Source organism: Periplaneta americana, chromosome 6, assembly GCF_040183065.1.
Source record: "Periplaneta americana isolate PAMFEO1 chromosome 6, P.americana_PAMFEO1_priV1, whole genome shotgun sequence".
Taxonomy (NCBI): Eukaryota; Metazoa; Arthropoda; class Insecta; order Blattodea; family Blattidae; genus Periplaneta; species Periplaneta americana.
The window spans coordinates 113,826,948-113,848,121 of NC_091122.1; the positions used below are offsets into that span (position 1 = coordinate 113,826,948).

Below are 21,174 nucleotides of genomic sequence, written 5' to 3' on the forward strand. Positions count from 1 at the left end.
ACATGGACATTACGACGAAGTGAAGAGAAGCATTTAAAATGTGGATATGGAGAAGAATGAAACGTGTGAAGTGGACAGACAGGATAAGAAATTAAGCTGTTTTGGAAAGAGTGGGTAAAGAAAGAATGATGCTGAACTGATGAGGAAGAGGAAAAGCAATTGATTAGGTGACTGCCTAATAAGAAACTGCCTACTGAAGGATGCACTGCAAGGAATAGTGAACAGGAGAAGAGTTCGGGGCAGAAGAAGATATGAGATGATAGAAGACATTAAAGATAAAGATAAAGATAGCCTATTGTGTCCCATGAAGAGCAAAGGCCTCCTTAAATAAGGGAAAGCTCTACTTGCCTAACGTGATGAGCTAGTTCACGTTAGACGTGATATTTAAGTCTAAAAACTTGAATTCCTTTAACAATGGTTCTCTCACTGCCTTTCACAACTTCCTGTCTATGCACAAATGTCTCTCGAGTAGTTTCCACTTTCTTCTGTCTCTTGCCTCTCTGGACCATTGTTGACCTGCCTGTTCTCTGAAGAAGTCTGTCCATCTGCGCCGAGATCTGCCTTCAAGTCTCCTTCCTATACGGGGGTCCCACATGGTAGCTCGGTATGTCCATCTGTCGCCTGGTAGCCTGGCCACGTGTCCACCCCATTTACATTTGGATGTAATGGCTGCATGTGTGATGTCCTGTGTATCTGCCAGTTGATACCCATTAAGATATATTGATCATATGCGGAGACAAAGATGAAGGCGGAAAATAGGAAAGATTTGAAATGATGTATTTGTAGTGAAATACCTGCCCTTGGATAGAAAAGTGTGAATGAATGAATGAATGAATGAATGAATGAATGAATGAATGAATGAATGAATGAATGAATGAATGAATGAATGAATGAATAAAGATGTGTCATATTTATGACACGGATTCTTATTCTCATTATTTATCCCTGTATCATTATATCGTCGTCTTTGAATGGAATCATAGTTGCGACGGAATGTTATTGAGGTAGTGTTGGACAAAGCGGTTGTTGGGAGGCATTCTCGGAAAGCATTAGTTCCTCGTGAGATTTTAATTTCGTAACTGCTCCGTTACCGCCTCCATATCCTTTGTGAATGGCCTCTTTTGTTGAAAAGGGACGTAAAACACAGAATTGGAATCGCAACTGTCTGTCGACATATAGTATGAATTCATAAAATGGAATTTTCCCGTCATGCTACGTCTTTGAGGAAAGTTTTAGAAGTGGGAATGAAAAATTCAGGAAGCGGGCTCACACATCAAGAGGCTGCACTTTGCATGATATTCAAATCACCCCAGTAGAGGCGCGGGGACAGTCTGCCGAAGTAGCTACTACAACACGGCAGAGATTTTTTATGACCGAGAATGTCTCTAAGAAATAATGATAATCTTCCTTCTTAGTTTTATTTAGTTTTTTTTTCTCTTCCTCTTGACGAAAGATCTCATTTAGTTGACAGGTACACATCTAACGTAGTCGGGGTTCGATGCCGGTAGGATCTTATCAAATATTTACAGATAAAGCGGGAATAAGGAAAATTTCGACGGAAATTTCCGTTTTTCCTCCTATTCTCATCGAAATGGATTCAAGGTTCGATTTCTTGAATGTTCTCTAAGATTTGTGGTGGGCGTATCATATTTATATATTTATTTATTTATTTATTTATTTATTTATTTATTTATTTATTTATTTATTTATTTATTTATTTATTTATTTATTTATTTATTTATTTATTTATTTATTCTGGTGCAGTTAAGGCCATCAGATCTTCTCTTCCACAACACCAGGAATACAAATACAATAATAGAAATAACCAGAAAAAATACACTATATACAAAGTATATAGGGGAATAGGGGAGATTTAATTCTATTAAATTAAGGTTTCTTTGTCTTTGTTGTCAAACTGGAAAACATTTCGAACTGCGCAATGATATTAAGTATTTGTATGGGAAAACTTCTCTCCACTGTAACTTACACGGTAACATGTTGCACTCTTTATCTGAATCTGCTCTCGACCGTAGCTTCGGACCTTGCTTGGACTTACCTGCTTCTGTGTGTGTGTGTGTTTTTTAATAGGTTTTCCTCAAATATAAGACAAATATTAGGTAATCGTATGGCGAATTTTCGGACTAATCTCGCAAAGTAAAATTTTGACATCGATAATTCTATGTAAACTAAATAACCATGGAGTTGATAAGAGGAGCTTGGTATCAAAGTTGGATAACTTCACTTTTGCTTTTTTTACAGGAGAGACGAAAAACTAATCCTTGGAAATCAATGCCACCGTCATACGTATATATTTTTTTAAACATTCCCATAGGTCATAGAAATATTATTTCAGTCTCAAAATGTGATTAAAATTAATATTCATGTCGAAATTTAGGCCTAACTTTAAAAAGTGGATAATAAATTTATTCAAATGCTCAATCATATGAGTTATCAATTTGCAAATTTATTATTTGCGAATACATCTTGAAAAAGATATTCATGAACGTTTTCGCCTGTACGGCATCATCAGATGTTCAAAAGTTTGACGAAATCGAAACATAAATCCATTAAGTTGTACACAGTAATATGCATAACAGTAGTTGAATGATCAATCATGTTACAAAAATGTAACATGAGTTATATGTATTAATATTCATATTTTATAAATTTTCATTTCATTTTTCGATAAAACAAATTAGACAAATTATTTAGATTGAACCCTTTTCCTTTATAAGTTTTTCATTACATAAAACTCATGATTGATCATTCAACCACTGTTATGCATATTACTATGTACAACTTAATGGACTTATGTTTAGATTTCGTCAAACATTTTAACATCTGATGATGCCGTACAGGCGATTACGTTCATGAATATCTTTTTCAAGATGTATTAGCAAATAATAAATTTGCAAATTGATAAATCATATGATTGAGCATTTGAATAAATTAATTTTCTTCAATAGATTTATCTGAAAATCAAAAATGAATTGTAAAATTAAAAAGTGGAGTTGTCCATCTCTGAAACTAAGTCATGGAGTTGTCTGTTTTTGAAACCAGACGAAGCTATATTTAAAGTGAAATTGTCTACTTTTGAATCTAAATCTCTTCTAACTCGGTTTCAAAGCAAGTTTACGTAAAATAGTACTTATTCATTCACAAACCGATTATATAAACAATCAGCCACGTTGGATTAGCGATGCATGATGGGAAAAGGTGGTACGAATGTGGGCTTCTCATTGGCTACTGAAAGAATTGTCCTAATTTGAAACCAAGCCACAGTGGAGTTGTCTACTCTCTGATTCTAAAGCGCACAATTAAGTGCTATTTTCACATTTTTCTGTCCGTTTTTGAACCTAAACAGTTCCAGAATCGCATTCAGCACAACAAATTCTATAAGAAACAATATCTCGAAATCGTAAAAAATCGAGTTGTCTAACTTTGATACTATGCTCCTCGTATAGCTCTTTATATTGTATACCCGATTAATGATGATTATAAAAAATTCGCCCCGAATGAAATACAGGTTTTATTCTGGACAGCTCTATCAAAATGGTATGGATTAAGATCCATATAAGATATGTGTTCGACAATGCAGTATGGGCAACCTTTAGGTGAATATTTCGTTTGACCCTCAAGACATCTAAGAAGTTTAAGATTTGTGTTGGATAAAGGATGAGAGAAGATTTTGTACTAGGTTTCCTTGTCTTTACTACACAATGGACAGAACTTCGAAATATGAAAATTATTTATTTTTTTGATAAACAAAGCGGTTACTGGGTAAATTTATATTTATTTGTCAACAAACTTTACAATTCATAGTTTTGTTTGACCTTTAAATTTCTGCTTTCCGATCCACCATCCCTTTAATATAATTCACATACCCCCTTTTTAAGTTAATTTATTCATTTGCCAAGTATTTCCTGATTACTTCCTATTCTGCTCTTTTAACTGAATTCCTATCTATATATCCTTCCCTATCTATCCCCTCCTATTCTCTCTCATACCTAAACTGTCTCATTTTCATTTCTCGCATTCCCATTAAATACCGTGTATTCCTTTCCTTAATTTATTTGCATTATATTTTATTCTATATTGTCAAATGTACTTAATCTTAATCATTCTTTTCCAGCCATTTTCTCCTAAATTATTTGTCTACATTTATATTTTCTCTATTTTACAACCCTTACACAACTTTTTATTTCCCTATTATTCTAACATCTATTTGTTTACGTACTTCTCTCTATCTCTTCGCTCTACTCCTAAATTCCCTCTTTTATTGCCTCTTCCCGTATATTTGCATCTAGAATATTCCGACAGTTATAGTACCCTTGATGCTACTCTCAACCCAATATTGATTTACATGAATTTATTCAATTAACTTAATTACACTTCTAAATTCTCTTCCATTTCTTATTTGTTCAGATGTTCTTTATCTTTCTCTTTAATTTATTGTTTCTATGTCTATCTTACTACACTCTTACATTTTCTTCTAACAGTTGACACTTTCTTCTCTTTTCTTGTTATATCACTTTTTACTGGATAAATAATCTCTGAACTTTTACGTTTCCCTCCCAGTCCTTGTCAAAGAGAATTTAGTTTCGACCCAAGAAAGCTTTTGCTATATTTGTTGGGAGTAAAACTGTTTTGGAAAAGTTATCTGTATTTTTATTTCTTTTGTCACTCTCCCAAAATAGCGAGATTGGCAATCAAGAAACTTCATTGACAACTGACTGGAGGCGAAATATAAGTGCGTGTGTTCTATGATGACAGTATAGTATGATAATGTCAAGGATGGATAATGAAATCAAATGAAAAAAAATTAATAACGATAATGAACTTATGTGCATTAATATTGACATAATATAAGGTTAAAAAATGAAACCACGTATATATATTATAAATAGTTACAACATTAGCAGATGTGCCTTATAAGGAAAAAAAGTTAACCTCTCCCAAAAATAGCAAACAACCAATAGACTTCCAAAATAAATTGTGTAAAATTTAATAACGTGCCACATAATGAAACGCATTATTTCTCACAAAACAAGAGGAAATAGAAAAACAGATTACGTACAATTAAAATGTGACATTGCAGACGTCACTGTCAGGAACAACACGAAAAATACTTCAGAAAAAAAAAATATGCAAATTTAAATATTATATATCATTGGATCACTTTCAGGAATAAAACATGAAAAACTTCAATAAAAAGTACATACATTTAAATAATATGTGATATCATAGAAGTCACTTATGGGAGCAAATCGAGTAATATTTCTAAACTAAATTGTTATGTAAATTTAGATATGTGAATTTATAAAAATAACTATCAAGACAAAACAAGAAAGGCTTCAAAAATAAATTATGTAGGCCTAAATTTAAATTATTTGTTATGTAATAACTTCTGAAAGCAAAAGAAGTCTATTTACAGTCCATGTATTCCTTACTTCGGTGAGAAATACAAAATGAATATTAATACATGGGAAGTGAAAGGACTTTTTTGCCGCTAGGGGATTATATTTAAGTTAACCAAAATCATTTTCGTTTCTCTTAAATTTTTTAAAGAGGACATTAACAAATTTTGTCTAAGGATATTGAGAGATTCATTATCCATTTTACGCAATTACTTGTATAACATTAAGTAATATTATTTACTTCATTTCATTATTCTTTATTGTACTTTCATCTCATGTTTCTCCGAAATCAAATTGTACATTATTTTTAAATTTATGATTGTTCTCAATTCTCTCCGCAAATCATATTGTATTTTATTTTTAAGTTAACCTCTGCTTTGTATTCTGGATCCTAGTGGTCAGCCGTAGATGTCGGTCAGATGTCCCAAATTGTGTAATTAGTAGTTCTAAAGCAAATTATTCAAGTGAAATGCAATTTTAATAATTTTTGTACAACCCAAGTATTTAATAATGAAACAAATTTTATTAAAAACACTTTCTTCGCCAATTTATTCGCTCTGAACCGCTCTTGCTTATAACCCTAATTCTATGTACATAAACTCTTCGGCTCACTTCGATAATAAGACACTGCAGTCCTCTTTTTAGTAAATATAAATCTCGTTCCAAACTCTGAAATGTCGTTATGTTTATCTCTAATCGCCAAATATGAAACGTTCAATTAAGTGGACATTATAAAATAAATTTTATTGAATGAAATGATCGGTTTGCAGATTACAGAGTACACTTAGACACTATCATTACTCGAATTTACTCTTTGGGCTATCTAGATGGCTGCGGTGGCACGTCTAGTCTTTCTACTGCCGCTGAGCTCGCTTGAGTCTCCGCCCTCTTGCACTCTCTCTGTCGTCTCTTTATACTCCGCGACAGTGGTCTTGGGCTTTTTTAATTCGCAGATCTTTTTTCAATATCCAGCAATATAAATATAAAACTTTAACTAGTGGCTTGTACAGCAAATGCTGCAAACTAAGTTCATTAGACGTTCAAATAAAATTTTTTTAGATTTATTTTCAAGGAAGAATTTTATTTTAGTAGGTTATTTTACGACGTTTTATCAACAGCTTAGGTTATTTAGCGTCTGAATGAGATGAAGGTGATAATGCCGGTGAAATGAGTCCGGGGTCCAGCACCGAAAGTTACCCAGTATTTGCTCATCTTGGGTTGACGAAAACCCCGGAAAAAACCTCAACCAAGTAACTTGCCCTGACCGGGAATCGAACCCGGGCAACCTGGTTTCGCGGCGAGACGCGCTGACCGTTACTCCGCAGGTGTGGACTCAAGGAAGAATACCAGACATTTTGAAAGCTATTTACTTCCGGAATAATGAAACATACTCCCCCTGAATGGTTTTTTTATGCAAAATACTTTTTCTTGAATCTGTCCACCGATAGGTAATTTCAAAGCGAAAACGCAAGTAACAATGTCAGGACGATCAGTGGGTTTTTATGTGGGAGTAAAGCAATAGCTATTTCAGGTCATTGTGGATTGTAGGCGAAAGTTAAAAAAAAGTCAGGTTTGCTATGCTTTCGAACAATAGACACAGCATCTTGTTATAGCTGCTGCCTGTAGAGCTTGAAATGTAGAGGATAAAATCATTTTATCCTGCTAAGAGATCTTGCTGAAATGATCGGGAGACTGCAAAATTTTGCAGGCTTCTTATTTTACCAGAATGTAATACCTTTTGGTCTTTCATTAGGAATTGTAATTTTTGCGCTCTCTCGAGCCAATACTGAAGAGAATGACGCATATGAATATCTACACCACACCACCATTAAGTATATGAAAAAGACCCAAAGCCACTTGATTAATAACTATTAAATATTTGATTTTAATAACAATATTATCTTACGTAAGTTTTGTAGTTATATATACTATATAACCGCCAGTCAGTAAATTATGGAAATTAGGATCTAATTTAAAATATTCTCCATATCTACTTACATAACCCCAAAACGTTTCACTTTCATATCATTAATATAGCATTAATATGTATAATTAATGAAAAATAGTCTCATCATGGCATTAACTATAATAATATTTCATTTCTAATAGTAATAATGTCATCAAACCACTTCAAGTTTTGTAGATTTTAATATCCAATACACAGCTGTACTCAGAAAATTATACATCGCAGAATGAGACCTGTAAATTATTTTTAGTAAGTCTTGAAGTTTTTAATAACCAATTGAATTTGAGCTCTGTGTCAGTAAAGCTGTAGGTTATGGCCTTCGTGTAATAGCCTATTGATTATTGTAGTACGTGTGTTGTTTTATACTGAAATGCAATTAGTTATGAAAACTGACGAAAGGTGGATTTTGGAAAATAGGAAAATTATGTAGGAAAACTAACGCTTCACTGAAAGTTACTATTTTCTGAAAATCCTTGGATGCTAAGCTTCAAAATGATGGGTCATTCATTCAAATCCGTTCGGCCGTTTTCCCGTAATTTTCATTACCAACTCAAATTATATGTATAGATTTTGTATATCATGTTAAATTTTCAAATTCCACATTCGACCAGTACTATTGGTATAGCCACAACTTTGTTAAATGAAGTTGTAGGCTATTTCTTGTTACATTTTTTAATTAATGTCCCTTTCAGGACACCACAAATAATTGAATTTCTCTAATGTATTCTTTGAGTAATTTTTGTTGTATTTGTGATCTAGATATTTCTTTCACATTTCTTCCATCTTACATAGGCTACTTTAATCTATCTCTTCGTCCACTCTTTTAGTTCTTCCTTCTTTTGTTCCTCATTTACTTTTCCTCTTTATTACGCCTTTGTTCTCTCCATTCCTTTCTTTGTTCTCTGTGCCGGTAGACCAGCATCCCCACGCACGCCACTGTGCTTGGAGCACGATGTGGATGGTGTGGGGGCCAGGAGCCCAGCTGGCACGTTCTCTAGACCCCCGCGGGATATCATCCCTCACTGTCCATTACCAGGCTCCGGACTCGCCCGCTTCCATTCAGCAGTCTTGCCTGGAATCAATTTAATCCGCTATTTCTATAGATGAAACTTGTATTATGTTTATGGAATGTGTGGCTATTTCATCATCTCTACTTTACGACTGCGGGGACAGCCATTCACCTTGATATACGCACCCCCTCTTCTAATACATTTCTCCTATTCTTTGTGTTTCTCTATCTCTTTCCGTGTTCGCTCGCTAACAAATTTTCCGGTTTTATATTTTATTTCGTGTCTTTTTATATTTCTGTTCTCCATGTCGTTGCCTTGCGTTCTTTTATTAGTTTATGTTTTATTATTATTCTTTCCCAGTTTTTCCCTGCTCAACTCCGACATACGTATTAACATATTCCTTTCTCTCCGCATTCTTATTCGTACATTATTTTAAATTTCAAAGCTAGGTTTACGATTTAAATTTAATGTTCCATCTTTTTCTTAGCCTGCCGATGTTTCTCTGCTTTCTTAATGATGCATCTACTTTTACGATCTATTTTCATTCGTTCTGGTGAAGTGAGCATTCCATTTATTTATTCTCTTGTTTATCCATTCATTTTTGGTTCTGTTTCACACTGCCCTCTCTTATCTCCGCTATTTATATGGCTTTTTTGTAACTTCTTTTTCTTATTCTTAGGAAGGTAATTTCACCAAGGTAGCTCAGTGGTAAAATACAGGACTTGTATTCGGGAGAACCGGGGTTAAAATCCGATATAAAATAACTAGGAATATAGTTTATATTATTACAAATAGCCTATTTTATATATATATATATATATATATATATATATATATATAATGGTAAATGCAACGTAAGATCCAAGATTGTAATAAACAACGATACTATACAGAGTAATTCACTAGGATTTATAGTCCTTTACGGAGCTTATTTCCGAAGACATTCTGAGCAAAAAATGTCATATAAACATGGGTCCTATTCTCAATATTTACAGAGTTACGTTTCGTTATTGGAACGCATTGCTGTGAACGCGTGATCTTTGTCAGCGTGCAGTCAGCAGCCAGCGCGAGCGCTACGGAAATTGAAGATAGTCGTATGCAGTTCTGTAGAGTGGCGAGTGCAGTTCACAAGCGTGCGGCCAAATGTATTCAAGCGGACGGCGACATTTTTTAAAATGTGTTGTAAACTCTCCAAGACTGTAAATTAGGATGCAAAATTGAACTACAAATAATTAAGTCGGTGGAAGTCGTGTGATTTGTAATAATTGTTGTGATAAGTGCGTAAGAATAATGTAATTTTCTAATTAAAAATAGAAAAAGATGTCTGAACGAAGCAACTAAGGGGTTCACAGCACATTTTTAGCTTCAGAATACTTGCCAATTAGAGAAATAATACTTCTGAATGGTTCATTCTCTATTTGTATTATTCTTTTACCTTCAAACTAAAGAAAAAACTTTTTCAAAGAACTTTAAATTGGTGTAACTCTGAAAATATTTAGAATAGGATCTATGTTTATATGACATTTTTTGCTCAAAATGTCTTCAGAAATAAGCTGCGTAAAGGACGGTAAATTCTCGTGAATCATCTGTATAATATATATGAACTGAACAAGTTAAATATTTAGGATGTCTACAGCTAATCTTGACCAACATGAAAAAACAGAGAAATACAACTTTATTAATGCCACGATATGTAGGTATCTAAAAATAAGACTACAAAGGATAGGCTATTAACTTAAAGTTCTATGAAACAATGTCTCTTCTAAAGTTATTGTATGATAGCAAGATTTGGATTTAAATGAAAATAACTAAACTAGACTTAAGTCAAGTGAAATTAGGTTCCTAAAAAAATTGCGAAATGTAGAAGAAGAGACCACAAAAGGGATGCAGATATCTGAGAAGAATTAGAAATATTTTAGATAAACTAGAGAGTAACGCAATACACAAAATATATTTGATTATCCCATGTACGAAGAATGTAACCGACTAGACTACCACATCTATTTTTGAATTACAGAATATTATAGTCCAATAAAGCTATGGACAGAACACTAGGCCTACTAATATAGACTGCTACAGGCAAAGTTGCCTAATAAATGAAGGATGGTGATGACAATTCCTTCATCCGCTGCTTCACGTGTAGCTCTACAACCTTCTATATCCATAATAATATACCCTGGTGACGGTCTTCCGTACCTGATCTCTTGAGTCTTCAAGAAGCCTGGAGAAAATTCTCCGTTCCACTAGAATCATAACCTCTGTCATCTATTTGCCTTTGGAATTACTGTACCAGGAAAATACCTCCATCGCTGCAGGTTGACGAGTTACCACCATACAACACGCAAGGAAATGCCGTATTTTCAGACAGAAGATGATAATAAAAGGGATTGAGGGGATTTTTTATGGAATTAGTGAAATTTTGAAGCGCCCCCTAAAAAACGTTGCAACATTGTGTCCGTCCGCCACGAATATCGTCTTCACCGGAGTCAGGGATTGATTGCCTTAAATTCTTAGGATTTAGCCATGAACAGCCACTGTGGCCTAGTAGTTGCTTAAAGTTCTACATCCACCATTTCTTTATATGTTACCACGCCTCATTGTCTAATTCTAATACGAGTTAGTGATTGCTAGTTCTATTCTAGTTACATTTATTCTAACAGTCTCAACTTTTCCTTTTAAGGGTTCATATAGCATGAAAAATAAAATTTCCTGCTTAGGTAACATTTCGTTATCTGTCATGAAAAATAAAGGCAACATTTTCAGCAGTAGAAGGATGTAAAAATATAGGTCGTGAATAACTTTCAAGTATAAAACGTATCTACAATATGAATAAAAGAGAAAAGTAATTCTGAACGAAGAGATTCTAAAGATTTTATTTTATTTTTAATGAGAATGCCACTTCCAAGCCCGTTAAAATAAGTTTGTTTTTACTCAACAGATATACAGATACACTTTGTTGCATTCGCACAGAAGTTCTACTAATTTCATTTGAATTTCTAAAGATTTTGTTATATAAATGCACAGACTAACTTTCAAAATAGTGAAGATAATTTTTTTAATTCTCGAAGTTTAAAATATTAATTGTAACGTTTTCCAGCCTCATTGCCAGTTTAATGAAACGAACAAACATTAAGACGGTACCACAGATACAAACACAGTCACCACTTTTAACACACATTACTTTCCTTTACAATATCCAGCAACATTATTTCCTTCGATAAGAAGACTTCCTATGATGGGCCTACGGACATTGACAATTAGGCTCATATTGTGGAAATAATGACTGTGCAGTTGGTGGGGATTATAGTAACATATTTGAAGGTAATGGTAGAAGTGGTGGTGTTGACACAATATGATAGTGACTGTGGAGTAGGTGTGATAGTGTCAGAGATATGTTGGTGGAAGTATATATGATATGATTCGATATGATATGATATGATATGATATGATATGATATGATATGATATGATATGATATGATATGATATGATATGATATGATATGATATGATATGATATGATATGATATGACATATATATCATATGATATGAAATATATATGATATGATATGATATGATATATGATATATATATATGATATTTATTTCTACAGCTCTTATTTAGTAATGGGTCGCCACCATATCTCTGTATTCGTGCTCCCCATCACCTTCTAATTACAATAACACATACAAATTTTCATCGACGTATGCAGTCATCTTATTTTACCTTTGCTACCCCTATTACTATAATACATACCCTCAATTTGCTCTCTAACCTCTCACCTTAAAATTTTCCCTTCTATCTAATGAACACCTCACCACTTTTATGTTTACTTATACCGAAGTACTTCCTATCGTCTAAAATTTCCATAATTTTAAACTAAATTTTGCTAACACTACTTAATCATAATCATTCACTTTTATCTCCAATTTACAATCACTTATACCTCTCCTCACTTCTGTCATCACTCTTATCCCCTATTTTTCCATTAGTCACTATGTATATTTGTTCAATTTCACCACGATAAATTTTCCGTTAGGCACTATTTTTTGTAAGTCAACTCAACCTTCATTTGTAAACTTACATTGAAATACTTCCTCTCTTCCTATCATTTCAATTTTTCTGATTGTACGCTAACTTAGTCGACACTTCCAATATTAGTAACATTTCACTACCAATTCCTATTAACAAGTACTTTAAATTTCCTCTAGTCACCTCCTTTATCTTCTATTATTTCTCTGGACACTAATTCACTTAGTCGTTCATACATTTTCCCTCCGATTATTTTGATAGTTACTATTACTGCTTGAACACTCACTTAATTGTTTCTATGTCTTTTGCCCCTCTTTTATCACTTCCCTCCCTTAAGCACCTACTTCGTAGGCTGGTGAAGTGTAAGTGTTGGACGCCATTGTCTTAGCGGTGATGAAAGTGATAGGTCTAGATGTTATTGTTGCTGGATATGGTAAAGGAGTTGGATGTATATTAAAAGTGGTGCTTGTGATTTTATGTGGATTGTAGTACTGGGTTAGTATTTGTGGCGATGTTGTTGGTTGAAACAGTTCTGACTCAGGTACTTTGCGGTTGTGGTTCTGTGTTAGTATTTGTGGTACTGTAGTGGTATTCGAGATTTTGTGCTATGATAATAGGTCTATTTATGATTGAGGTGGTATTTGTAGTTTTGGTTGTTGTGATGATGTTTGTGATGCTTTAATTATATTTGTGATTGTGGTGATTGTTACTGTTGAGATAGTTTGCTGTTGTGGTGATTGCGGTATGCTGTGTTGATGTTTGTGACTGTGGTGCATTAGTGGTATTTTTAATCGTGGAGTTAGAGGTTTTGGTGATTATTGCTCTTGTGGGTATTGTGATAGTGCTTCTGGTGCTGTTGGTAGCCTACTTATGGTTGAGATAGTTACGGTGGAAGTAGTTTGCAGTTGCAGTGATATAGTGCTGTGTTTGTGCTTGTGGTCGTAGCGCTATTTTGATGTTTGTGGTTGAAGTGGTAATTTTTGTTGTAGTGGTTATTGTTGTGATTACTTCGGTGGTGTTTGTGATGTGATAGTGGTGTTTGTGATTGTAGTGCTATGATGGATTGTTTGTTCTTTTTTTTTTGCATCATTTAAAATATTAGACTAATTCGTATTATTTTAAATTTGTATTTGTATGTTCAGTTGTTTCTTTTATGTCATATTCATTCTGTCACTCATTATTGTAGATTAATTGCATTGATGTATAATTTTTCTTGTTGTAGTTCTGGTGGTGTTGAAGAGAAGGCCTGATGGCCTTAACTCCACCACAGTAAATAAATAAATAAATGATGGTTTTATGAATGAGACGGTAATTGTTATTGTGGTTATAATGGGTGTTTGTGGTTATCGTGACGATGTTTGTTGCGTTGTGTTGGTATTTTTTTTATCCTGGTGGTGCTTAAAATAGTTACAGTTAAGGTGGTTTGCCATTGTGGTGGTTGTGGTGCTGTGGTGATAATTATGGTTATGTTAACTGGGGAAGTGGTGTTTGTAGTGTTATGTTTATGTTTACGATTTTGGTGGCGATTGTTGCTGTTGCAATTATTGTGGTTATGGAGGTTATTGTAGTGATATGTTTGATTGTAGCGGTGTTTTTGTTGCTGTGTTTTTGTTTGGAGATGCGGTAATGATTGTGGTTATGATGATAGTTGTGGTCCTTGTAATGATTCTGGTTATGATAGCTATGATGAAGCAGCGGTGGTAGAGATGAATGTGTTATTATAAGTAATGTTGTAAGCTGTGATGGTGATCATGGAGGTGATAATAGAGATCGGTTTGATAGTATAAATGGCGGTGGTGGAAGCGGTGACAGTGATGAAGACAGTGGTGTTGAAAGTGATTGTATTGCTAGAGACGGTAGTACAGTGATCCAACCTGGAGAATACGTGCGACAGTAGAATGCTGTGTAAGGGAACTTATCGCTCGCAGGTGGCTTCTAGATTTGTGATTGGCTAGCGATATGACGAGCCTCTCAATTACACTGCCGAACATCTTCAATCCCTTAAATTTTGTTTAAAACTGAGTCCATTATCACAGAATTCCATTATATCCAAAAAATAAAAATAAATAATAGTGTTGTGACTTTCTTTTGACTCCTTGTATTTAGAGTTGTAAATTTTAATGGCACTGCAATAAATATAGGGTGTGGGACAGTAGGTTGCAAAGAGGGTGTCATAAACCACCCAGTTCTTATACTTTCCTTCTCAAGGCATGAATAAACACTTGCCTACCATAGACAGTTCCATAGAAGCACACAGTAATGTTATTATTTGTATTATGGTTTGATATTTCAAATTTATTCAAGTGTTACGTTATTTCAAAAAGATATATGACTCGGTTAAGAGAGGAGTTTTATGTAATATTCTTACTGAATTTAGTATTCCCAAGAAACTAGTTCGATTAATTAAAATGTGTCTCAGTGAAATATACAGCAGAGTCCCTATTGACCAATTTCTATCTGATGCTTTTCCAATTCACTGCAGGCTAAAGCAAGGAGATGCACTATCACCTTTACTTTTTAACTTCGCTCTAGAATAGCCATTATGAAAGTTCAGGATAACAGACAAGGTTTGGAATTGAACGGGTTACATCAGCTTCTTGTCTCTGCGGATGACGTGAATATGTTAGGAGAAAATTCACAAATGATTAGGGAAAACACGGAAATTTTACTTGAAGCAAGTAAAGTGATAGGGTTGGAAGTAAATCCCGAAAATACAAAGTATATAATTATGTCTCGTGACCAGAATATTGTACGAAATGGAAACATAAAAATTGGAGATTTATTTTTCGAAGAGGTTAAAAAATTCAAATAACTTAGAGCAACAATATACATAAATGATACGCGGGAGGAAATTAAACGCAGTATAAACATAGTAAATGCCTGTTATTATTCGGTTGAGAAGCTTTTGTCATCAAGTCTGCTGTCAAAAAATCTGAAAGTTAGAATTTTTAAAACAGTTATATTACCGATTCTTCTGTATGGTTGTGAGACTTGGACTCTCACTTTGAGAGAGGAACAGAGATTAAGGATGTTTGAGAATAAGGTTCTTAGGAAAATATTTGGGGCTAAGAGAGATGAAGTTACAGGAGAATGGTGAAAGTTACACAACGCAGAACTGCACGCATTGTATTCTTCACCTGATTTAATTATGAACATTAAATCCAGACGTTTGAGATGGACAGGACAGGATGAACCCAGAAATGCATATAGAGTGTTAGTTGGGAAACCGGAGGAAAAATACCTTTGGGGAGGCCGAGACGTAGATGGGAGGATAATATTAAAATGGATTTGAGAGAGGTGGGATATGATGATAGAGACTGGATTAATCTTGCACAGGATAGGGACCGATGGCAAGCTTGTGTGAGGGCGGCAATGAACCTGAGGGTTCCTTAAAAGCCATTTGTAAGTAAGTTGTAAGTTACTTTTTTTCTGCTTGGCAGTGTATATCAGACTGAATACATTGCTCCCTTGTTGTTTAATAAAACGGTGCATTACGATGTAGTACCGGATTATTGCTTTCTGAAACTAGAGCCACCACTTCGTGTTCCAGGCGGCCTCATCCTGAAGGGCAACCCGTGGACTTGCGAATGCGGCTTGGTGTGGCTCGGCCACTGGCTGCGGCGGTGGTTGCGGGAGACCATGCAGATCCACACGGTGGTGCTGGAGGGCGCCCAGCAGATGCAGAGCCTGGCCCGCGAGGCTACTTGCACGGACCCGCGCACCGGCCAGCAGACTCCGATACTCGACCTCTACCCCGAGGACCTGAGCTGCCACGCCAGCGCGCTGAGCAGGGGCGGCTCGTCCTCGAGGTGCGCGTTCACGAGCCGCCACCATAGGACGCTTGTCGCTCTTGTGCTCTTGTACTGGTGGTCTTGGTGACGCATAACGCTTTGGCCAGCTGTAGAGAACTATCACTTTTTTCAAGCGCCACCCAACAGATGCCACTACTTGCTGTGCAGCGATTTATAGCTGAGAGATGGAGCTAACGGTGTGAAGCAACGCAGTGTAAACTGTAAGTCTTTCTGCTAAGCGAGTTACTACTTTAAGTCTCACTCTGCACAGGGAACACGCAAGTAGAGAGTATGTTTCCAAGTGTGTATGAATTGGTTTGTGAACGCGTTTCAAGGAATGGTTTCACTACGTTCTCGTATTAGAATGTAGATTTTGTGTAATGTTTTCAAATGAAGCGTTTTGTGGTTAATAGATGCGAGTAGAGGTACAGTAAGTAAGTAAAATACAAAAGTTTGCAAAAGGAATGTCAATCCATTGAATTAATGTGTTCAGCAACCAAATGAAATCGCTGGTCGTATTTTTTCCCTCGTCTGGGTGTTTTGTATTTTAGTCTATTTTATATCTTGATCTTCAGCTTTTTTTATTTCTGTTTAATTCTAGATAAAAAATGACACGTCGAACTGTGTAATCAAAGTAAAGATTTAATGTTTAGAAGTGTATGGACGGAATAACTGTTAAAGAATTTGTTAACGTGACGTAATATGTACAATATGTTAACAATCTTGATTCTTGAGATATTTAAGGGTATACTGTATAATTATATTTGTAACTCATATGTTGTGTACTGAAAACGGAAAAATTTATGCTTAGGAACTTGATCACGAGCTACCATTACTTGTATTCAGAGACACTGTTTGAATATTTATTAATATTAAATAAATCTCGGCTTATTCAATAGGTTCAACATCATAATTATTCCGAACTGTATCTGCCAATTTTTTAAAGAATTGCGGGGACAGTGTTTCAATGTTTTGAGATAAGGAACACAATAAGATTGAATTCTCCACGGTAGGTAATGGACAATTAGAATACTGTCATTAGAAATTGCCTCCACCAAATGATTTGTACAGAAATAGATCTGCCATAGAAGGCACGTTGCCCTTTAAATTCGGATGGTCTATTTTGAAATCACTGTATTGATATAATTTTTTGTATAAGATTGTCATGACTTCGACATGAGCATATTCATATAAGATTGACATATTATGTATATCTTGTTCTTAGTACTCCGTAGCTTGTGAGAAGATGCCCATAGCGCCTAAGATGCTGGAATATGTACGCAGACTACAGTACTGTGCATTATTTATTGCGATATTACCATTTTCAGAAATTATTTTAAATAATCTGAAGAAGATATTGTAATTTATTGTACTAATATTTAGGGTGATTCACGAAATATAACCCACGTTTTAGGAACGAGTTCAGTAGGTAATTTTGAAATTTTGAGTAAATATTTCATTTTAACATTGGTCTAATTATCAAAAGTTTTATTAAGTATTATTCGTCACGCTGTGAACCAAGATTGTATGTTGCTACTCCCCTGACCCCGTAGTCACAGGAGTTGGTAAAGTCAGTTCCTACCGTGAAAAATGTGGTGAACTGAGTCCCTGCCAATATGGTTTATAGATAAAGTGAGTCCCTGCCAAAAAAATGAAAGGTGTATAGGTAAACTCAGTTCGGTTACAGCTTTGTTATCTGTCTTTGTTACATTAAATCCGGAGTTCTTGTTAGAACACTATTTAGATATTTCAAATTCAATTATTAAATGATCGAAACCTTGAGTACCATAAACTCTGTCATCGTCCGAAAGCAAACAAGAATAAAATTTTATAAAACCTTAGTTCGATCAATTTTGACTTAGGTCGTGAAGAATGGACAATTAGAAAAAGAGCTGCGATTTATTAGTTTGTACTTTTCATCTATAAATTAATAATTCACTTAATAAACACCCTGTAATATTATTAGCAGTTATATATAAGGAAATAATATTATGAAATAATGTCGTCTGATAGATTTTAATTGTAAGATTGTTTTGATATATCTACCCATAATGAATAGAAAGCAGGCGAAGGTAATAGTAATGCATTTTGGTTTCTGTCACACAACCAATTAAACGGAAATGATTTACGCACGTAGGCCTATTATTCCTCAGATCTTCAGCTTGTCTCGAGGGCGTTCTTGGTTCGAATGCCGGTGAGGCATGGGATTTTTCATAGAAAAATGCATACTAACATTTTTGGCACACAGATCGAAGTTCGGGTTTTTCTCGGGGTTATCCCCTTTCATAACACTAGGTATCTACATCATTCCGTCATTATTTCACAGCATTCTCGGAACTCTTGCTGGAGACATACGGAAGAGGCTGCTTGCTCTAAACCTGGATACGCAGGGAACCTTAGTTTAGTCATCGGGTGTGGGTTTGGAAATACGTCTAGTTTGAGGATACCGCAATAGATATTGGTTGCAGTGCTCGATCGTAATTCCCCTTCCCGAAATTCAATTAAATTCAAACTCTTAACTTGTTTGCGTCTTAATACAAACAATGGGATCTACACGAAGAGGTGTGTGATTCCGCTCTGACGCGATAGGATAGGATAGGTAAAGTCTGGCCAGTCATGCTTATCAGCTATGCGGAGCTACAAAATGCTACCCGCGCGATTTACATCCGTGCAACCAAGTGCGTTGAGTTGGGAGAAAGAATATTTGAAAATCCTCTTACAAATTGAGATCCCTACGCTTATTTTCTGTTTAATACAGTATTTTTTATAATTTTTCCGTACATTTTTATTGATTGTACTTAATTATACTCACAGCCGCTCGTATTTTCTGAGAATTCCATAGCTGTAACTCAAATATTGATCAACGAAACTATGTTCATATGACTTTTTTGCTCAAAATTACCTATGGAACTCATTCCTAAAGCGAGAGTAATACTTCGTGTATCACTCTGTATATTAACTAATTTTCCGCATATTAATTAATGTTCAATGGTGAAATTACCCTACCTTATTTTTGTTTTATTAGAGCTCGCGGTTAAGCTAGTCGTTGGATTAGAGGGTCGCGAATTCAAACCCAGGCGAGGGCGGTGAGGTTTCCAAGGGCGATAAAATATTCCTTTCACTGAAAGGGAAATTAAAGTTATGAGTCCCTTGTCGTAAATTTACGGCATGTAAAAGAAGTCTGTACTTAATAGAGGACACCAGGAAAATTCTTCGGGTCTTTTTGCCCACGCTCAATTCCGATATTCTGATTTCTACAGTTTTTGAAAGCGTTGTTACATTACCTAACTTAAGTATCTCATTGACCTTTCAAGAGCTCAGTATTTCACAGTGACGTTATATCCATATGCATCAATGAGTTCCTTGCCTCAAAACATTTCTTTAAATTATTTTGACAGAGTTCCGAAACTCCTGTATCATAAGTTCTTTTTTCCTAATTTGTATCTAAATGTAATTAAAATGGGATGAGATTTAAATTTAAACAAAATGTTCAATTATATTTTCTTTAAATTACTCCGTCAAAATGAAACTTTGTGTGACGAAACACTATGTTATTGGCATATTATGTTTATCAAACGTTTGGTTAGATATGCAATAAATCTAGATTAAATGATGTAATATTCATAATATGTACATGTTACGTCTGACATCTATAACTGGTGGAGCGTATTCCATACAACTGGAATCAATTTCCACCTAACAATAGCAGTTGAGAAATTTGGTATAACCGTTGATTGTCAACATGCTTTAACTATCACACAGCTAGACAACCACGACTCAGATCAACCTGGAAGTGTCAAATAAAAATATAAATATATTTACTGATATTTTTGCTTAATGCTAGTGCATTCATATCTTTTAAATTAATATATCTCTGATATGAAGTCCGATAAGGTATTAACACAAGTAATGACAGCTCGATATTATATTAGGGTATTCGAAAAGTAATGGCAACATACATAGTGTTTCGAAATAAATTTATTTAGGTTATCTTTGACGTTACGTACTTCAAATATAGTCTTCTGCCATGTCAACAATACGTTACCAAATTCTTGGAAGACGGCGGACTGTCTGCAGCAGCATTTCTGGATATCTCTGTCACTGATCAATCTAAAGCTCTTCGGATGTAAACTCTTCATTGAAAGCGAATGTCTCGCTTCCACACAACTTGCAATACTTCAGTATGGTAGGACTTCTCTCCCACAGGCTTCTTGTAATGCCCTAAAGCATTGAGTTGCATGTTTTTCTCTTGCAACTTGGATTTTTATGAAGCACCTTTGTTCGTTCCTTTAGGACTGTATTGTTTACTACAAATTATAAACAGCCAATGTATTTAAAATATATATATATAGCTACTTCGAGACTTTTCAATATTGCAAATTTATGAAACAATCGCTGCTCTATTACGTAGTCACCGCTAGGAGCACTGATTTACAGCATTTTTGCCATTATTTATCGAATGCCCTAGTAAATAAGTTAATCATGATGATGACGGTAAAAATTGTTCGCCACATAAAATAAGTTAATGCAAGTTTGTAATGACCACGAACTCATCTGAAATATACTAAACAAGCAGTTCCTGCTCTAAATTTTGACTATCTTACATCTACGATTTTTGGTATGAAAATGAATTATAACAAGTTCCATGATATATTACACACACATACATACATATATACATACATACATACATACATACATACATACATACATACATACATACATACATACATACATACATACATACATAAATACATACATACATCACAATAAATACATACATACATACATACATACATACATACATACATACATACATACATACATACATACATACATCACAATACGTACGTACATCACAATACGTACGTACATGACAATACATACGTATATCACAATACATACGTACATCACAATGCATACGTACATGACAATACATACGTACATTCACAATACATAC

The 21,174-nt window shown here is 34.7% G+C and overlaps 1 protein-coding gene across 1 annotated transcript in view; it reads left to right on the top strand.

Annotated features, from left to right (window-relative positions):
- Positions 1-20,973, top strand: part of LOC138701649 (chaoptin) — a 1,160,966-nt gene extending 1,139,993 nt beyond the window's left edge. The window contains exon 10 of the mRNA XM_069828762.1: positions 15,974-20,973. Within this exon, the coding sequence (XP_069684863.1) occupies positions 15,974-16,302 (329 nt within the window). The 3' untranslated portion in view covers positions 16,303-20,973. The remainder of the gene's footprint in view (positions 1-15,973) is intronic.
- The last annotated feature ends 201 nt before the right edge of the window (positions 20,974-21,174 follow it).